This window comes from Muscardinus avellanarius (assembly GCF_963383645.1).
Source record: "Muscardinus avellanarius genome assembly, chromosome: 4".
In the NCBI taxonomy this organism is placed as follows: domain Eukaryota; kingdom Metazoa; phylum Chordata; class Mammalia; order Rodentia; family Gliridae; genus Muscardinus; species Muscardinus avellanarius.
Window position 1 is genome coordinate 22,558,963 of NC_137789.1, and position 20,267 is coordinate 22,579,229.

At 38.4% G+C, this 20,267-nt stretch overlaps 1 protein-coding gene across 1 annotated transcript in view; it reads left to right on the forward strand.

Annotated features, from left to right (window-relative positions):
• Positions 1-17,345, forward strand: part of TNFRSF11B (TNF receptor superfamily member 11b) — a gene marked incomplete at both ends in the record, with an annotated part of 29,284 nt that extends 11,939 nt beyond the window's left edge. The window contains 4 exons of the mRNA XM_080694046.1: positions 8,486-8,855; positions 12,627-12,818; positions 14,888-15,112; positions 16,957-17,345. Of these exons, the coding sequence (XP_080550172.1) occupies positions 8,486-8,855; positions 12,627-12,818; positions 14,888-15,112; positions 16,957-17,345 (1,176 nt within the window). The remainder of the gene's footprint in view (positions 1-8,485; positions 8,856-12,626; positions 12,819-14,887; positions 15,113-16,956) is intronic.
• Positions 17,346-20,267: the final 2,922 nt, after the last annotated feature.

Here is a 20,267-nt window from a genome sequence, read left to right on the forward strand (position 1 = left end):
GGGAACTGGCAGCAGTAGATAAACCTCACAAATGAACTGCCTCTTTTCACCCCTCAAGTTGAAGCCATGTGCAAACGGAATAGTACCTGGAAAATGATAGATGCTTTTAAAAATATCTTCCTTTAGGGAGATTCTTGCATCCTTCTCCTTCTAAAGATGAGAAAATCGCAGGCTTTGTGCTTGCCCTTGCAAATGTATCCTTTACATCTTGGCTCTTTATCCGTACCTGTACAAACTCCAGTGATCCTAATTACATGTTAAGTATTCGATACATCTACTGCATTGAGTAAAATTAATTTAGAAACATTGAATTTCTGCTCTGCGTTTAGCCTTATGCTAAGCATTTCAGGAAAATGTAGACAAATACATGCTTATCTAAACAAATAAAATGGTACCACTTCGGGTTACTGAAACGAGTGTGTGTGTGTCTGTGTGTGTGTGTGTGTGTGTGTGTGTGTGTGTGTGTGTGTGTGTGGTGCTACTAGAGATTGAACCCAGGGGCTTTATCCCTCCAAACTACACCCCAGCCCTTTTTAATTTTGTTTTGAAATAGCATTTTACCAGGTTGCTAATAGCCTTACTCAGTAGTTATTTAAACTGGTCTTGAGCCTGGGATCCTCCTGTCTCAGCCTCACCAAAAATCGAGATTACAGGCATATGCTACCATGTCTGGTACTAAAACTAATTTTATCAACAAATCAGGCTTGAATTTTCTGAGCACAATTAAGAATCAGATAGATCACTAGCTTATGGTACATTTTAAGTGCATAACTTCCTGCTGGCCAAGAATCTTCAAAATGTCTCCAGAAAAAAGTCTGATTCAAAATGTCTTTGTTTTCCCATTTCTTGTGTCCTTAGCATATGTGATAATGTATCCTGCTTCTCTGAAACTTCCTTACCAAGTTTACTTGTGTCCCCCTACTCGTTTGATATATAAGAGGACAGGTAAAATAAGACTCTTTCTCCTTTTGATAGGTGAGTTAGTGGCCCGGAGTACTAAGCCAGTGACAGAGGAGAGTTTGGAACCTGGTATACATATTCCTGAATTCAAGTTTTCCAGTTGAGAACACTTTTACTAATGCATGCCTTTCAAAACTTATTATCTATTTCTCAGTATCCTTCTTGAAGTTCTCCCTGACATCTCTACATTTTTACCTTCTCTTTTTCACCCAATCTCACACATGCTCATAAGTGCCAAAGGTTAATGTTCCTGTCCTTTGTGGCTGGCACACAATTCTCCTGGGTAACACCATTCACTCTTTCTGCATCTCCAGCCTTTTATGTAGACGCCGCTCTTAAAAGCAGTGTCTTCGACTACACTTCTTTCCTGAGTTCTCAGTACACATTTCTGGTCTTTGCTAAGCATCACTACTTGAGTCTCATAAATGGAAGATGTTCCAAATGAAATTCATTCTCATTCTCCATAACTCTCTGCTCCTCCTGTGGGCTTTAATTAATGGCAACATCACATGCCTGATGGTTGAAATTCAAAAGTGTGCTCTTCAACTGCTTGTTCTAGCACCAACTGCTTCCAGTGTGATCCAGCAGCATATCCTGTCTACTCCTACCTCTCCTTCTCCAGTATGGGTGCTCCTTGAAATTTTTGAACTGTTTCTCTGTTGAGTTTTATTTTCGTCTTGATTCTCCTGTCTTCTCCTTCCAAGTACTTTACAGTGAATGGTTTATGACGATTTTACATAAGACTAGACTTCTAGATGAATGTTCCTCTAGCTGTATTTCCAAAGCATAGCAATTGTTTCATTAAATGTTTACTGAATGAATGAACTAATTATTTAAGAAGTGGAAGTAAAGGGAGAGGCCCTGCAGTGTCAGACTCTAAAAAATCAAATAAACTGACCCTTATGGGAAAATAATTTACTTCCCATCATCTTTATAATTTATGATCCAGGAGATCTTCAGGAAAATCACAATGATGGATCTCTTGAATGCTTCCTCCCCTGGATGAGATGAACTAGAAAATTTCATGATTTCCAAACTGATCAGAAGTTTAGCTTACTCTGGATCGTCCTCAGATAGTTCTCTGTGGCAAAGATCATGACGGAGGATCACAAAAGGAACTCCCAAACCAAGTGGTTATTTTAGGTTTTGCGTGGGCTCCTTTTAATGAATCTTCCATAAATGGAAACCCACTAGGTCATTCATGGTTCTGCCTACCAGAGAGCAAGCCCAGTAGTATGAGATTGGCTGCATTGCACAATACAAAAATAAACTTGCCAGAGGAAGTGTATTCCTCTTTTGTCCTTTGGATGTATGAACCAGTAGAGTGCTCTAGTGGAAACTTTTGTTATCTGAGACATTTCCAACTCTGTAGTTTTAGACAAGAGCAAGTCTTAGCTCAAAGATAGAAAAGTCATCATCAGTTCATCTGAACTTCAGGAATATTTTCCATTGGCTTTATGTTGGTGATTCCTTAACTGTATGCCCATGAGTCTGAATGGAAATAAGCACGTTAGGGCTTATGTTTGGACTGTGAATAAAGGAAAGAGTACAAATTAAGCATTTGAAAAATGTCAAAGAATTTGACCACGCAGAAGTAGTTTTATAGGGCACAGGCTCTAAGTTTGAATTTTGCCCTCGTTAATTACTATGACCTGAGATGAGCTAACCTTTCTAAGACTTGTTTTTGTAACTGATGGAAACATAGTTATAAGAATTGTAAAAAAAATTCTAATGTGAGTAGAACCACAATATTATATGCATTATTTATTAGCATGACTTAGCACAGAGTACATTTAATGCATGTATATTTGAATGCAAAGAACAAAACAGAATTCTACCTTCATAATGTTCTCCTTTTTTTTTCTGCCTGAACATATCATTGCTATAACATCTTACTTCCTAAGTATGGGGAATAATGATTAGAAATTTATGTGCTAGGGAACAAGAGTTGGATAATAAAGTGTAAAATCTATTAGAGCCCTTAATAATAAAATTATATGCCTGAAATATTTTATTTGGACATAAAACATATAAATGAACATTATTTCATCTGTATTTTGAGGTATGGCTGATCATTTTTTTTTGGGTCTTTGCTAACTATAGTCTTACGCTGTCTTTTCTATAAAATCCTTCTCTGTAAGGATTGCCCATTTTTTCAGCTTTAGAACTTAGACATTGCCGGGTGTGGTGGCGCACGCTTGTAATCCCCGCAGAGACAGGAGGATCGCGCAGGTTGGAAGCCAGCCACCCGCACTGCCTTAGGAGACCCTGTTTCCAAATAAAAATGTAAAAATAGGTCTGGGAGTGTGGCACGGAGGTAGAAGGGCTTCCAGGAACCCTAGTACCACACACAAAAAAAGAACTTAGACATATTTATAAAACTAAATGACTTACCTACTTAAAATTCTGTGATAGGTTGATTTTATTGTTGTTGTTTTATTTATTTTTTTATTGGTGCATTGTAGTCGTGCAGTTTATAGAGTACAAGATGGTAGAGTCATACATGCACACATTACCCCATTAGCCCTTACCCATTGTTGTTTTTTTTTTAAACAGGGTCTTATTTTTGTTTTGTTTTGTTTTGTTTTGTTTTGTTTCTGTATCTGTATCTGTATAGGGTTGGGATTTCATCTTGATCAAGTAATCCTAAAGTATTCAATTTAAAAGCATTCAGTTCTTATAGGAAAATAATTGGACATCCATGTTTGTCAGCTGACAAATTTCACTGAATTACTTAATTATAGTTACAAGTACATCCAGCATAAACTGATTCAGCAACAAAGATGCAACTGATTTGTTAAGCACACATCTCCTTCTCTCCCCTCCACACACCATAATATCCATTATGAGAGGGCCTGCTAGGGAGCAGACACAACTGCTAGCCTCTTGGAACACCACATGGTTTAGCAGAGGAGATGGAAGGCATGGATGAACACTGCAAAAAGAGTCCTGCTATCCAAAGGACTCCCACAGATGAACTAGAGTAAGAAGGATGAAGGGAGTTACAGTCACACATTTTTTGCCAAGTTCATTGCCTAATTAAATTGCTCAAAAATGATACCTGGCAGAATCAAAATAAACATTAGAGAACAACTAATTCCAGCTCACCTATTATTTCTTTTTTCTGTTACAGAACTGGAACCAGAGGTATTCTACCTCTGAGCTACACCCCCAAACCGATTTTACTTTTTTCTATTTTGAAACAGTGTATTACTAAGTTGCTAAAGGTCTTGCTAATTTGCTGACTGGCCTCTTACCCTGAACCTCCTTATCTCAGCCTCCAAGAACTGGGATCACAGGTGTGCAACACCACACCCGGCCTACCCACTATCTTCATTCACTACGATCTGCTAACATTTGGTAAGTAAAGACAGATAAGCTTGAAATAGAGAATTCTTTACCATTGCTCCACATTAAAAATGGAAGGAAAGAGGAGGAATAAAGCTACGAGAGACATGGTCTTAGCTGTGATTTCAAGGAAAGAAGCTTGGACGCTTAGGGAGGAAATCAAGACTGGTGGGAATGACTAGACTGCAGGACTTTCAGAATGATTCCCTTTAGGCACGAGTGTTTTACACCAAAGGAAGACAGACCAGAAATGGGAGGAGGACAAAAGAAAAAAATACAGTGTAAATTCCATTTAATTCTTTATCCATCAAGTACAGAACACAGAAGAATTGCCTTTTCTATAAAAACAGTTTATGCTTCTGCAGACATACTTATATATCTGTCCTAGCCTTTGCAGTTGTTTATCAATGGTTATTTGCAGACTGCATTACATAGAAACTTATTTTTTAAACTCTTATTAGGTTTTAAATATTAGCTAGCAAAGGAGATATAGCCAGTGTTAAGACGATCCATCTTATGGTATCCTTTTCGTGGCTTTTACAGGAAATTAGAAAAGAAAAAATAAGAGAAAGGACTGAGATAAAAATCCAATTAATCTTAGCCAGGTGAGGTGGTGCATACTTGTAATCCCAGTACTTTAGGATGCTAAGACAGAAGGATCACAGGTTTGAGGTCAGCCTCAGCAATTTAGCAAGACCCTCCATACCAGGGGTGTGGGCGTGGCTCGGAGGTAGAATGTCCCTGTGTTCAATCCCAGTACCATAAAATGAAAAATTAAATTCTATTAATCTTGCCCATCCTCTGTCCAGTAATTGATTCCAGAAATTTAGTGTGGGAATTGGGGCTAACCAAAGACTGGGACCTAAACATCTAATTTTGACCACACAGAGTTCTCTCTTCTTACCAAAGTGGAAATTTTTCAAATCAAACACAAAAGCCCGATTGAAATCTCTGAAAACAAGTCTATAGTTAAGTCTTTCTGATTTTTAAATATGTCTACAAAATTTCCATATGGTAGCCTTGGAGAAACTGCCCTCACTAATTACTCTCTGATCCCTAAGTTAACCTTATTTATTTTTCTCTGTGGATTCCTTTTACCACAACTTCCCTGTGTCTTAACAAAACAACTAATTTCCAAAACACGGTTTCAGAAAACCAACAGTAGCATGTCCAATATCCTAGACATGTATAAATTGTATCAGCATTCTTGGTCATACAGGCTGAGTATTCCTTTTTTTTTTTTTCCTAAAAGCTTGAGACCAGAAGGATTCCCAACTTGAGAAATTTCCTCTTGGATTTGAGAATATTTGCATAGATTTTACCAGTTGAGAATCCATAACCCAGGAATCCCCCATCCATGATTTTTCCAAATCGGAAACTTTTTGAGCGCTGAAATGATGATCAGAATAGTTTTAGATCTAGGAGCATTTTAGATTTTGACTTTCAGATTAAGAGCACTCACCCTGTATAGGTATTTATGTGGCTTCTTCGAGTGAAGAACAGAAACATCATCTATTGGGATTTCCCACCTAACCCTCATCACTTTTGAGCAAGGAGATAAGGGTCAGTGCTGCTGACCAAATAGGCACACCTGGGCCAGGTTGAAATGGCAACAGGTCTACTATGGGAAGTCAGGCTGAGGCAGGTCTCAAGGCTGTACACAACGGAATGTGGCGCATTTGGTGGTAGAGCTCAAGATGGAAGGTATCCCTCTGGATATCCGTACCAGGCCTTTCAAAAGTAGCCAGTACTCTTAAAAGTGGCTTTCCAAGAGATTTAAAAAGAACAGCAAGAGGAAAAGGTTTTTCTCTTTGCTTTCATCTGGGTTTGCACTTTGTGTCTGGAAAACCTCATTGGAGAGTGTTGATGATTGCAGAAACACTCCGACTAATTCTACACAAGGAGCCTTGAAAGATATCTTCTAGCATATTCAAATGGCCAACCAGAAAGTCAGTTCATTATTCCATCTTGCTTCATTTCCTTCAAGCCAATTAAAAGCTCCAAGAAAATTCAGGTAGATGCTTTCCCTAGAAACTCTCAAGTCAATAGGGTATCATAAAAAGACTACTAAAGCAACACTGCATTCACACTGTATTCTGCTTTTATTTTAAGGGGGGATGGGAGTCCCTATATCAAAGCATTCATAGAAAATTACTCTCTGCTAAATCATGCATGGCCCTGGGTGAGATTTTTTTTTTCTTTTGGTTTATCAGGTCATATTGGGTCCACATATAATGGATGCTTGTCATGTTCCAGTAAGAATAAATGCAGTTATGTGGATGAAAATACCTAAATGCATATGAAGAAGGCCACACACACACACACACACACACACACACGTACATACACACACACACACAAATCTTTGCCACTTTTTTTGTTTGTTTCTTTAGCTTGGCATGATTTTCCCAGGTTGGGGCTTGGGGTGTGTGACATTTCCTGTGTTCTGAAATGAAGAGTGTTTGGAAAAAATGATTGCATTTGGTTTGCTACCTCCCCAAAGCCAGAAAATAGTCAGTGTTGACCCTTGTACCAAAAACAAACAATAAAAACCAAACAAGCCACCCCCTAACACACAAACAAGACTGTTTCTTCTGAGCACATATTTCCTGTAATTAGTGTGATGAATTTCTTCAATCTTCCTTAGAAGCTTTGAAGATCCAGAAAACAAGGCAGAAACCTACAGCGAGCCCATGGAATCCTCTCTACTGCTGCACAAACTCCTTCCTGCCATAATTCATGGCAACTTCTCAAACTTCCCTGTTCTTTGCAGATTTTCCCAGTTCATCTCTAGAGAGGTAGTCAGGTCATTTTCTAAACATATTTTCCTAAGGGTCAAGACTACTGGCTCACAGGAACTTCAGAGAGAACGTCAGCCTTAACATTCCAGGAATCTTTGCAGTGGATTGAGAACTTATGGAGAGAATGGTCCTGTCACACTCACTGATATGTTTATGGTGCTTGACTCCTGGCGGTTCTGCCCCACCAATCTCTTGCAAGATGGAATGAATGTTACAAATGGCTGCTGACGCACTCATGAGATCTTCACACATCACCAACTCTTTGTTTCACTATTCTTTGGTCATCATTAAGTGTTAGAATAGGAAAACTAAGAGAGATGTCACCTACTCTTAAATAGGGCTGCTGAGACCATTCCATTTAGAAATTAAAATCTCCCCACTTTCCATGTTTCCTGTCTGTCTCCTTTCCCTGCTCCGTTTTTCACAGAACTTATCTTCTACTATACAATTTATGTATAATATACTTATTTTCTCCTCCAGTTTGATTATAAATTCCATGAAAGTAGAGTTTCTTGCCTATTTTAATCAAGACTATCCCAGTTGCTTTGAACAAAACCTGGACATATTTTAAGGACTCAAGCACTATTTGTCAAATTAACAAATAAAAAAATTTATTAGTATGTTCTCCACACATCTGAATCACATCAAAAGTGTGTTTGTCTGCTTGTTTGTTTATTCATTCAATCCCCAGGCAGAACTCTACACTGATGGAGATTAAGGGCTTATGGGTTTGAATTCTAGGAGTGTACGTTTCAACAAGGAATCTGAGTGCTGTGGATGTAGCCACCAGTTCATCTACTCATTAATCTAGAGAAAATTCTGAATACCAGGCAGATAAAGTATCTTTCAGGTCACATGGTTACAAAGCAGTTAAGCTTTCTACTGCACTCATCTACGAGCCTGGATTTACTTAATGTATTTACTGCTATCCACATTCTGAGCCCTTAAGAAAGCCACTGGAAGCAAAAAAAAAAAAAAAAAAAAAAAAATTATGGTTTCTTTTCTTTTTTTTTTTTGGTGGTACTGGGGGTGGAACCCAGGGGCTTTTCTACCCCCAGGATATTCCTCCAGACCTATTTTATACTTTATTTGGAAACAGGATCTCAGTAAGTTGCTGAGAGCCTAAGTAGCTGAGGCTGGCTTCGAACCTGTGCGATCCTCCTGTCTCAGCCTCCCAAGTACTGTGATTACAAGCATGTGCCACCATGCCTAGCAAAAATCATGGTTTCAGAACTTACTTTGTGGTACATCTCCAAAGACAGGAAGGCTATTAGGCTTAAGTAGTAAGGGACATTTCGAGCCTAACATTGCCTTTGCAAAGAAAAACAACCTATATTCCTTTGCTCAATTACCACTGTGTCCCTTTCTTCTTCTAGTTCCTGGACATCTCCATTAAATGGACCACCCAGGAAACCTTTCCTCCAAAGTACCTTCATTATGACCCAGAAACCTCTCGTCAGCTCCTGTGTGACCAATGTCCTCCTGGTACCTACCTAAAACAGCACTGTTCAGCGAGGCGGAAGACCATGTGCATCCCCTGCCCTGACCATCACTACACAGACAGCTGGCACACCAGTGAAGACTGTCTGTACTGCAGCCCTGTGTGCAAAGAGCTTCAGTATGTCAAGCAGGAGTGCAATCGCACCCACAACCGCGTGTGTGAGTGTGAGGCAGGGCGCTACCTGGAGCTGGAGTTCTGCCTGAAGCACAGGAGCTGTCCCCCTGGGTCCGGAGTGGTGCAGGCGGGTAGGTGTCTGCTCCCAGCACATGGCACAGTCAGTTAGTGCAAACCCCATAGTAGTGACATATTCAAGGGACACGTCTGTCCTGATGACATTACAGGAGAGATTGCAAAGGTAATGGCACCTGCTAGGTATGCACCGTGTTTCTGGATGGCTTCCAAAAGCCCTTTCTCAGAGGAATACTTTGCCACTACAGGATAATTTAGGGAGGAATCTCAAAAGCAGCAAATTGCTCCCTAATGAGATGCGTGATGGATTGCTCCCTCTTAAAGGAACACTGTGACTCGCACCGTTGATCATTGATATATACCTCTAATGTTTCATTGCAGCGTGGACAGCTTCAGACGGCAGCACTTTTTGACAAACATCAGAAATGTTAATTGATACCAAGAGCATAATTATGCTGGTATTAATGAGGCTCTGGAGGGCCAACAATGAGCAGTTATAATTAATTATGTAAAAAATGAGGATGGCTAGAGGAAATGCATTTTATTATTAAAAATGAAGCTAGTTCTTCCTTTTTTGCCTGGGAGTTGAGTGTCTGCGAGGATAAAGACTGTAGCAACCTCTTCAACCAGCTTATTCTTTATCCTAGACAAAGCAGACTGTCAAGCCCAGGGGAAGCCCAGGCTAGGGCCAGTGGGCATTCAGTCTTTTTAAAGATGCAACCCATATTCTTTTTTCTAACCCATTCATGAACCCGCATTGTAGAACATAACTAACTTACTTAGCAGGAGGAAGGAGTAAACAGGATAAAGGATGACTCACTTTGAAGCACATTTCTCCCCTTCATGATTTGGGGCTGGATAATTCCCTGTTGTGGGGAGCTATGCTGTGCATGGTAGAGTCGTTAGCAGCATTCTGGTCACTACATTGTCTTCCCAAACAATGGCTCTAGACTTTGTCACGTCCTGTGGCTGGCAGATCCCCTCTAGTTGAGGATCAATGGCCTACTGGATGCTATTTGTGACTATGTTAACTTTCAAAAGTTATAATATGTATAGCCTTCATTATTAGATAAAAACACTTTAGGTCTAAAGTCATACAAAGGAAACATGAAAAAAATTGAAATCTAATCAATTTTCTAAGTAGTGGATCAAAAAATAATTAATTACAGAAAGTGAAAATTGCATGAGAGACCTCTAAAATGCTTTTAGGATGAAAATATGAGGGAGAAACTGGTAACATTTCCTACTTCTTATTGGGTGATACTTGGAGTCTCAAATGCTAAGCCAACTTTGGGGTGAGAAGGAGGAGCCCATTCAACAAATCCATTTAATTCAACACAGTAAGTAACATATGTAGAATGGCTAATTGTGGGCTATACCTTGCAAACTGGACAATTTTTTAAATAAAGAAAATGGCAATCATGTTTTCCTTTTATGCATGAAAATCTGTTTATAGAATGAAGTAAGCAGGCAACCAGAAGATTTGGGGTGAAGGTACACATTCTCCTCTGTGGCACTACAGTGGTTTATTTATCTCTCTTAAAAACACACATGGTGGTTCTTCATGCAAAATGGAAGTTTTCTGGTCCCAAAACAAGAAAGGATTATCTGATGTTACTCTAAAAAGTATTTAATAATCATCCCCTTTTGGTTGTTGGTGTTTTGAAGGTAGATTTTCTCCTCTCCTTGTGTCATTTCTGCCATTCTATTTCCTAGTGACCCTCTAATTCCTGTGTAATTACTTACAGCTGGCATGGTGAATTGTCAACGGAAAAGCTAACCTCTTCTCATCATTATAATAGTTCACATTTTGCCTATCGGGGTATAATTTTTATATTTCCACTGATGTTAATAAGGCAAAATCATTACCTAGATGGATAAATCTTTTTTATATATAAAAGTTCTATCAATTATAAAGAGGGAAGTCCTATTCAAAAAGGTCATTAGAGAAAGCCTTCGAGCATATTAGAAAATTTTAGTTTTATCATTCTTGGATTTCTCTTGTTAAAGAACTTTAAAGGTTAACTTAACCTAAAAGACTACCTCATACACATGGCATTCTCATTGGGATGCATGAGAAGACCCAAGCCACAAATATGTATCTGGAAAACGATATGATTCATCTTTGTGTAGAACATACGACATTTAGCAAAGGGACACTTGAGTCCTCATGCCCATCACTTATTTCCAATAAATGACCAATGAATGATGCCACGGGATTCCTGCCCAAATCTTTTTGCTTTTGATATTATAGAATTTAGGGTAGAGTTGAATCCCATTTAAAAAAAAGTATAGAAAAAAGATATATTTATAAAATAAAATAAAAAACTCTTTGCTTTGTAAGATGGTTCCTAAGATAATATCACTACAGTGCTGGAAATAGGATTTAATATGTGTAGGTTTCAGGCTATAGTTTCCCCACTGCATCTTGTTTTCTACCAGCCCTTCATCATGTGCCATATTTACAGTCAATGAACCATCAATCTTTTTAGAAAGGAAGGATACAAGAAGCTGGGCATGGTGGTACATGCTTGTAATTCCAGTACTTGAGAGGCTGAGACAGGTGGATTGTACTTTTGAGGACAGCTTCAACTCATAGTGAGACTCTCATTAACCTAATGAAACCCTGTTTCAAAGTAAAAATAAAATAGGGATGGAGGTGTAGATCAGAGGTATAATGTTCATAGATTCAATCCCCAGTACCAGGAAGGAAGGAAGGAAGGAAGGAAGGAAGGAAGGAAGGAAGGAAGGAAGGATAAATTTAAAACCAATACATTTTTCCCTCTCCATTTTGGTAAAAAAAAATACAATAATGTGAGAGGTTGGAATTTTTAATAAATAAAATTCAATAACTTTTCTGCAGTTTTCATTTTTCTCCTTTGCATTTGTTATCTCAAATAAGCCAGAACTGTCCCGTAAAATCTACATTTTTATATAGAAGTCTAAATTTTTCAACTAGCTTACACTAGATGGGGATATTTTCATATGCAAATACATTAGAATGTATAATCTATCCATGCTTAATAGAGTCAAGGGTTTGAAGATATTTATTTTCCACTGGTGTCTTTAGTTTTTGTCTGGTTTGAATTCTCCTACAAGTGATTTATGAAATACCTTGCTACCATGAAGATAAATGCCCTTGCAGTTACCCTTCTTGAAGCTTCCATGGCTCTGCTCTTGCTCAACTGTTTAAGAAATAGTATATCATCTTCCATTTACCATGAGGCTTCACTGCAGGCTTATGCTTTGGAGTCTGCCGTCAACTTTACTGCGACTCTCAAAAGTTTATTATAATTTGTAAGTTTTTACTTCTCAAGGTTAGTGTGCTTATGAGTTGCTTCACAATTAGGATTCAGGAAAGAAAGAACTTCAGTAGGAAATGATTGGAATTTAATGGTGCAGCATTCAATGGGTACTGATTTCGAAGAATGATATTAAAGCAGACACAGAGTAGTTATCTTGATGATTTCCCAAGAATAATTGTAGAAGGATGCGGTTGGCAGCAAGTGTTACTGCCACTCCTGCAGAGGCAGGACTAATGAACGCCCTATCCTTCCCTTCTCTTCTCTCACATTTCAGGAGTGTTTTGTAGGTAAAGCAGAATAAACTTGCATTTATTTACAAGAAAAAGAGACTGCCTTAGGGGCTGACTGTAGAAGTTTTGTTCTGTCTAATGAAGTGAAAAATGAAAATGCCTAAAGTTTTGTGCAACATAACAGTAGAAATAAAAACCAAGAGAGAAGTTTTCCCAAAACTGTGTTAAGAGGGTATATCTGCTGTGAAAGTATTTGAAAGGAAGATGCTAAATTACTTGGTGTTTTCTGTAGGAACCCCAGAGCGAAATACAGTTTGCAAAAGATGTCCAGATGGGTTCTTCTCCAATGAGACGTCATCTAAAGCACCCTGTAGAAAACACACCAACTGCAGTGTGTTTGGCCTCTTGCTAACTCAGAAAGGAAATGCGACACATGACAATGTATGTTCTGGAAGCAGCGAATCAAGTCAAAAATGTGGAATAGGTAATTATATTTTCAACCTATCTGCTTTTGTACCATCTTATCATATCAGCTCTCTCTGCATGGAGCACAACAGCCTCTGGCTACACTCTTTGTCAAACTTACATTTTCCCTTTCTTGCATCTTAACCTGCTTAATGGTGGCTTAAGTCCCAACTCCTAATCTCACAGAAAGGCCTGTTCTTTGCACAGATAACACCACAAACCCTGACTTCCTCTCCTTCCTTTCACATTCAAATCAAGTGTTATCCATGGATGGTGTCAAGTTTGTCCTTTGAGGCCAAATTAGCAGAGTTCAGATCATAAAATTTAAACTAGGTATATTTTATCACTTTCAAGAACATTTATATTTTTAGCAAAAGTATAAATTGGCAACCAAGGAATAAAATGACATAAATTGATATAACAAATTAGAAATATGTACTTGGCAGCTGGGTGTGGTGGTGCACGCTTGTAATCTCAGGGCTTGAGAGGCTGAGACAGGAGGATCGCACAGGTTCGAAGCCAGCCTCAGCTGCTGAGTGAGGCTCTCAGCAACTTAGTGAGACCCTGTTTCCAAATAAAGTATAAAATAGGTCTGAGAGTATAGCCCAGAGGTAGAAAAGCCCCTGGGTTCCACCCCCAGTACCACACACACAAAAAAAGAAATATGTACTTGGCATTGTTACTAATGTTATTAAGTGAATTTATTCCATAAAAGTTCTAAATTCCTCTGGTTGTCTTATTAAATTCTTTATTGAGTGAGGGTTACTAGCACCAAGATCAGATTATCTGAACACATGACATCAGTCAGGTTGGAGTGTGCCCTCATCCTGTCACTCCTACCAGTAGACCAATATCAGACTGTAACTGGAGGATACATCATGCCAAGGGTGATTTTTCTGTGTACATTTAATCAAACAAGGTATGAATCAGCATGACTCTCCCCAAACCCAGACATAGTTTCAAACGACATAGAGGTATGTGAAGAATAGGAATATGGATTGATATATTTATGATTCCAACCCACTTTTGGCATTTCTTCACTATGTCATCAAATTCTTCAGTCATTAAGGCTTTCTGCTTTCTTATCTAAAAATTTCATTTATTTATAGCCAGATTTCAGATCTATAGCCAAATTTCATTTATTTATGGCCAAATTTCATTTTTTAGATAAGAAGGGACAATGAAAAAGTGACTTCAATTTAACATCTTCTTTATTTAGTTCATCTTAAATCTTATTTTTGTCAACAGTGTAATATTTATAGCCTGCCAAGTACTTTGTTATATAGACTTTAATATATTTATTTTTAAAAAAAACACTGTGAAGTTTGCTTAGGATCCGCGTAGATGTGAGTGGCAGAGTAAGGATTCAAACTCAGGTCTGATTAATGCAAAGACAAATTCCCAACCCCTGAAATATGGTGATCCTGCCCAGACACTGGCGATTGCAACCCTTTACCAAATGGCATTTTTAAATGTTTAGTTAGTTTTCTACTTAATGTATACTTTTGTGTGTATAGTGCGGGAAGGAAGGGGAACTGGGGATTAAACCCAGGGCCTCGTGCATACTAAGTAAGTAATTCACCACTTAACTACATGTCTGACACTTAATGTACTTAAACATCTGTATCTAAGTCCTGCCTTGTTTTCATAAGTAAACTATTCATTAGTAAATGTGCATTAAATAATATACTATTCTAGATTACCATTCAAGCTCCTTAAAGTCAGCAAGCATGTTTGACACTAACCTTGAAGTATACTGTAGGCCTTAAGTAAATCTTTTAAGACTGTTAATATTGACATTAAGTTATAGAACTTCGGTTATAAATTATTTATGACCATATTGCATTCTTGTTAAACATTTATTTGCCATCCCCCCAAAAATGTCCCCAAAAGGACATTAGAAAGCACATAAGCCCGATTGGTCTTTGTGAGTAAGATCATCCAACAAAAGGTTGACCTTATTTAGACTTTGCATTTTAGCATGTTTTATCTTGGCCAACTCAATTCTGCTTTGCTTTTGGTTTTTGTTCAAAAGACTTCCAGAAACCAAGTTGTTGAGTAAATCTTGGTTTTCTCACTTTCCTTCAGATGTGACCCTGTGTGAGGAGGCATTCTTCAGGTTTGCTGTCCCTACAAAATTTACACCAAATTGGCTCAGTGTCCTGGTGGACAACTTGCCTGGAACCAAAGTAAATACTGAGAGCGTAGAGAGGATAAAACGAAGACACAGCTCACAAGAACAAACTTTCCAGCTGCTGAAGTTATGGAAGCATCAAAACAAAGACCAGGATATGGTCAAGAAGATCATCCAAGGTATGGTACCTGACATAAACAGGTCAACTGGAAATCAAAGATGCTCACGTGCCATAAAGCCAGACAAGGCTGCGTGTCTGTGTTGTTATGTGATGGTTCCTCTTCTGAGTCATCATTGGACTGAACAATGATAATGTAGACACTATTCCTATCTATAGCATTCATGTAAAGTTTTATTCTCAACCCTGCTCCCCATATTTCTTCAAAGTACATTGAATACCCTAAAAGAAGAGTGACAAAAGAAGAGAGAAGCACTTCAAATACAGGATTCAGCCTTAGTGTATCTGCTTCCAGATCACTTAGCCCCTTTCTTAGCCTCCCCTCTGACCTACCTAGTAGGCTTTTAGCCACTCTGGATCTTGCCTCACATTTCTGCCAAGAAGCTATGCTCCACAATTCTAGCAGTTCTCTACAGAGAAACACTATGTTTCTTACAGGTGTCTTCTCTCTAATCCTTACCACATGGTCAGCATTAAAAATTGTCATTTTAATAGCATGTTTTATGAAGATATCAATGAGATAAAGTCTTGAAAAGTATTTGAGCTTATTGGAAGAAAGGTCTGGTTAAAACCACACACTCTTATGTTTTAGAGGTTTCTAAAGAACTTTCCTATAGAAATGTGTGTGTGTGTGTGTGTGTGTGTGTGTGTGTGTGAGAGAGAGAGAGAGAGAGAGAGAGAGAGAGAGAGAGAGAGAGAGAGAGAGAGAGAGAGAGATATTCTATATGTGGTAGACAACCTAAAGAGGGGCAGTCTCTCTGTGGACTACGACCCATGTGGACTGTGAGCTTTAGGGAGTAGAAGGGAAAGAGTTCCAACTTTAATTACCATCAGGGGAACATTTCTGAAAAATGAGGGAGGGCTTCCCTAATGCAGACAGTGCCAGTGAGAAATTCTTTCTGCTCTTCACTCTTAGTTAAATGTCTGTATTTTCTACACTCTTCTGAAAACCTCAACCATCTGGAACCCGAGAAATGTATGTTAGGAGCCTAACATCTTTGATAGTCTCATGCTTTTGCTTATGCAAAGAGTAAACTTTTCTTCTGATTTTTGGCAAAGCAAAAGAATTCTTTGAACATACAATTATCCCTGAAGCTAAAAAAAAAAAAAAGGAAAATAGAAAATTGGAAACTCTTGCAATTGAAAGGGACCAAATTCCCTGTATTATAAATGAGGACATTATAGCCCAAAACAATGAACTTATTTCCCTGCCTCCGGGCTCACAGATACTAAATGACTCATGTCATTAATGGAAAGGGTAGTTACTCCCCCCAGCTCCCGTATGCTTAGCCAAAATCATTTGCTGAAAAGTCTCTAGGCGTATCCTCCACTTCCCTGGCCTCGTACCATTAGGTTTTCAGATATCTGCCTTGTGGTGGAACTCCTCTAGTCCTATGCACATTTATTAAAGCCTAGTTAAAGCAACTCTTTTCAAAGAGTGCCCAGGTCAGATATCAACTAAGGAAATTTACATTACAAGACAGCTAATTGGAATACTTTATTGCTGTTTTTCTGAACTGTGAAGTTTTCAGGTCTCAAACTTTCCTTAGAAAACTAAGAGTGAGGTGCTTTTAATTTTTTGCTGTTAATTCTTAAAATTAACAAGCTTCTCACAAAGCTTTGTTGGCTGCCTAGACTATATGGCATATTATCCTAATTCTAACTCCAAATAATAGACATCTTAGTTCTCAGAAATAAAAGTCACTTAAGCTGCCTTTAAAAAAAAAGGGAAAAGATTATTCTTAATATCTAATCATTAAATTTTGCCAGAACCTTTTGCCTCAGGTTGGTTTTGCGAGGGCATGCAATGAATATGAATATCTCTTCGGCTTTTGCTTTCTACAGACATCGACCTCTGTGAGAACAGCGTGCAGCGGCACATCGGGCATGCAAACCTCACCTTTGAGCAACTCTGCAGCTTGATGGAGAGCTTACCGGGGAAGAAAGTCGGAACCGAAGACATTGAAAGAACCAGAAAGACATGTAAATCAAGCGAGCAACTCCTGAAGCTGCTCAGTTTGTGGAGAACAAAAAATGGCGACCAAGACACCTTGAAGGGACTGATGCACGCAGTGAAGCACTTGAAAACCTACCACTTCCCCAAAACGGCCACTCACCGACTGAAGAAGACCATCAGGTTCCTTCACAGCTTCACAATGTACCGACTGTATCAGAAGCTCTTTTTAGAAATGATAGGGAACCAGGTGCAATCAGGAAAAATAAGCTGCTTATAACGAGAAACAGTCATTGGGCTGTGTCCTCACCATGGGCCAGGTCTGATGGATAAATAGACTGTTTCTCAGGCACTTGAGGGGGAACAGTTGCTTCTTTCTCTTTACTGAAGACTAATTTTGCTGCAGGGCCCTAAAAGAAAACTACAATGTAGAGAAAGAACAGTATATCTCCCAAAAAAGTTGAATAATTCCCCAAATGGTTTATCCAGCTCTCAGATCTGGTCCCGTATCTACTGATTATTTGTTCCTTTATTACTCCTTGCAGTAATTCAACTGGAAATTGTAATAATAACAACAATACTAAGACTAGACTCCATTGTGCCTTTCTTAGTATGGAAATGTCTAGCTTAAACAGCTTTGAGATTTCAGCTGCGCTAGAGGCTTTTATTAGAAAGCCATATTTTGTTGGTAAAAGTTACTAATATATCTGTAACACTATTACAGTATTGCTATTTATATTCATTCAGATAAGATGTGTACATATTATCATCCTAGAGAGAAATGGTATAAAACTTAATTTCAGAAAGAAAAAATATATTCCGTTTATTATTATGATACGTGAAAAAAAGTATATATTTTTAATGGAAAGCCTGTAGGATTTTCTAATAGGCATTGCCATTTTTCCTGTGTAGAGTGTTTTTGTAATATAATTTTATCTGTATAAGCTCTAATATCATTTTATACTAAATGCATTATTTAGTCTATTGTTTAATGTTGGAAAGTATATGAAATATAAATTATATGAATATTAGATGTTCTGAGAAATTGAATGTACCTTATTTAAAGGATTTTATGGTTTTACTATATAAACAACATCATTAAAGTTTTCAAATTATTTTTCATTGCTTTTCTTCTTGTTTTTATTTGAGTGAGACATTGTAATGGCTCTGAGTTCTCTCGATTCCCCTGTTCCTCTTTCATCACCAGAAATATCTAGTTTTTAAAATGCAAATTCCTGGAAAATGTGTTGAAAATCTCTGGAGATGAGAGCAAAAACTTGAATTTTTAACCAAGTGCCAAAATAATTCTTACCTTAAAATGAGAGAATGTCTAAAGCCAGGTTTAGTATGCAGGTGGTACAACATACTTAGAATTGCTGCCACAAACAGGAAGAGACCAAACTAACTTTCCTTTTCTCTTTCTTTTCCTCTGTGTGTATGTGAATATATATATTAAATCTATATTATTTATGTTAAATTGTGTATACATATATAATATATATACATATATACTGACATATATATATATATATATATATATATATATAGAGAGTGTGTGTGTGTGTGTGTGTGTGTGTGTGTGTGTTGGGGAGGTCCAAGTAACAGAAATTGGCAGTACCTGGTTTAAGGAAGAGAAGAAATTACTTTGAAGGGTGTTTTATCCATTGGGTTAAATGGCGATCCCCGATAACCTGTGAATGTTAACATCAGTCAGAAAAGGGTTTATGCTATTATAATTAAGCATTTCTGAAGTGATTATCCTGAATTATCCAAGTGGGCCCTAAATTCAATGGCAAGTGCCTTTGTAGGAGACACCCAAAGTGGAGAGGGGAAGATGATATGAAGACAGAGGTGGAAAAGGAAATGGTGTAGTCACGAGTCTTGGAAGAGGCAAGGCCCAGGTTCATCCCCAGAGGCTCTGTAGATGATGGTCCTGTGGACATCTTTTTGTGTGTGTGTGTGTGTGCTGTGTGGTTCTGAGGATTGAACCAGGGGCATTCTACCTCTTAATTTTATTTCTAGTCCTATTTTATTTTATATTTTGAAACAGGGTCTCACTAAGTTGCTGAGAGCCTTTCAAAGTTGCTGAGGCTGGCCTTAAACCTGTGATTCTCCTGCCTCATTTTCCCTAGTACTGGGATTACTGGAATGTACCCCCATGCCCAGCTCCTGTTAACATCTTGATTTTAGACTTCTGACCTCCAAACTGTGAGAGAATATATTTCTATTATTTTAATCCATCTAGTTTGTGATCATTTGCCACAATAGCTGCAGGAAACTAAAACAGACCAGAGGATAGCAGTTCGTGGACAGCCTCAGCTACTTTGCAAGGCCCTTCACAATTCAGTAAGACTCTGTTTGAAATATAAAAAGACTAAAAACTAGGACTGCGGGTGTAGCTCAGAGGTACAATGCTCCTGGGTTCCATCCCAGTAGTGGAAAATGAAGAAGGAGAAGGAGGAGAAGGAGAAAGAGAAGGAGGAGGAGGAGGAGGAGGAGGAGGAGGAGGAGGAGGAGGAGGAGAAAGAGGAGGAGCAGGAGGAGGAGAAGGAGGAGGAGAAAGAGGAAGAAGAGGAGGAGGAGGAGGAGAAAGAGGAAGAAGAGGAGGAGGAGGAGGAGGAGGAGGAGCAGGAGGAGGAGGAGCAGGAGGTGGCTGCTGCTAGGAAGAATTTGGGTAACAAAAGGAACTTCAGATAAAGGAGGAGAGATTCCAGTGGAATGATGGGGAGATTTAGGAGAGAAAGAGGGGACAGGAGATTTGATGAGTAAAACATTTCAAATAATGCTATGTATATATACTAAATTATCAACATTTATCTCAATAACATGTATGGAGAAAAGGAGGGAACGGGTTGGGATCCAGAGGGAAATACACCAAGTGTTGTGTACAAGTATGTTCTTATGTATATATGTATGGTGGGGAAGTACAAGTAACAGAAATTGACAGTACCTGAACTTTATTGGGATGTATAAATACAATGCTCCAATATAGGCATATTAAAAAAAAAAAAAAAGGTGGCACCATGCTTCAGAAAGGACAGAAATAAGAGAAATAAGACAACTCTAGATCTTAGGGGGCCCAGACTCCTATTCTTTCTCCTAATCTTCATCTGAATCTTTCAGTTTAAAAATTTGAATTCCCCGGAGGAAGACAATAATTGTCTCAGGTTGGGAGTGATGTAAAGACACAGCCAGTGAGGAC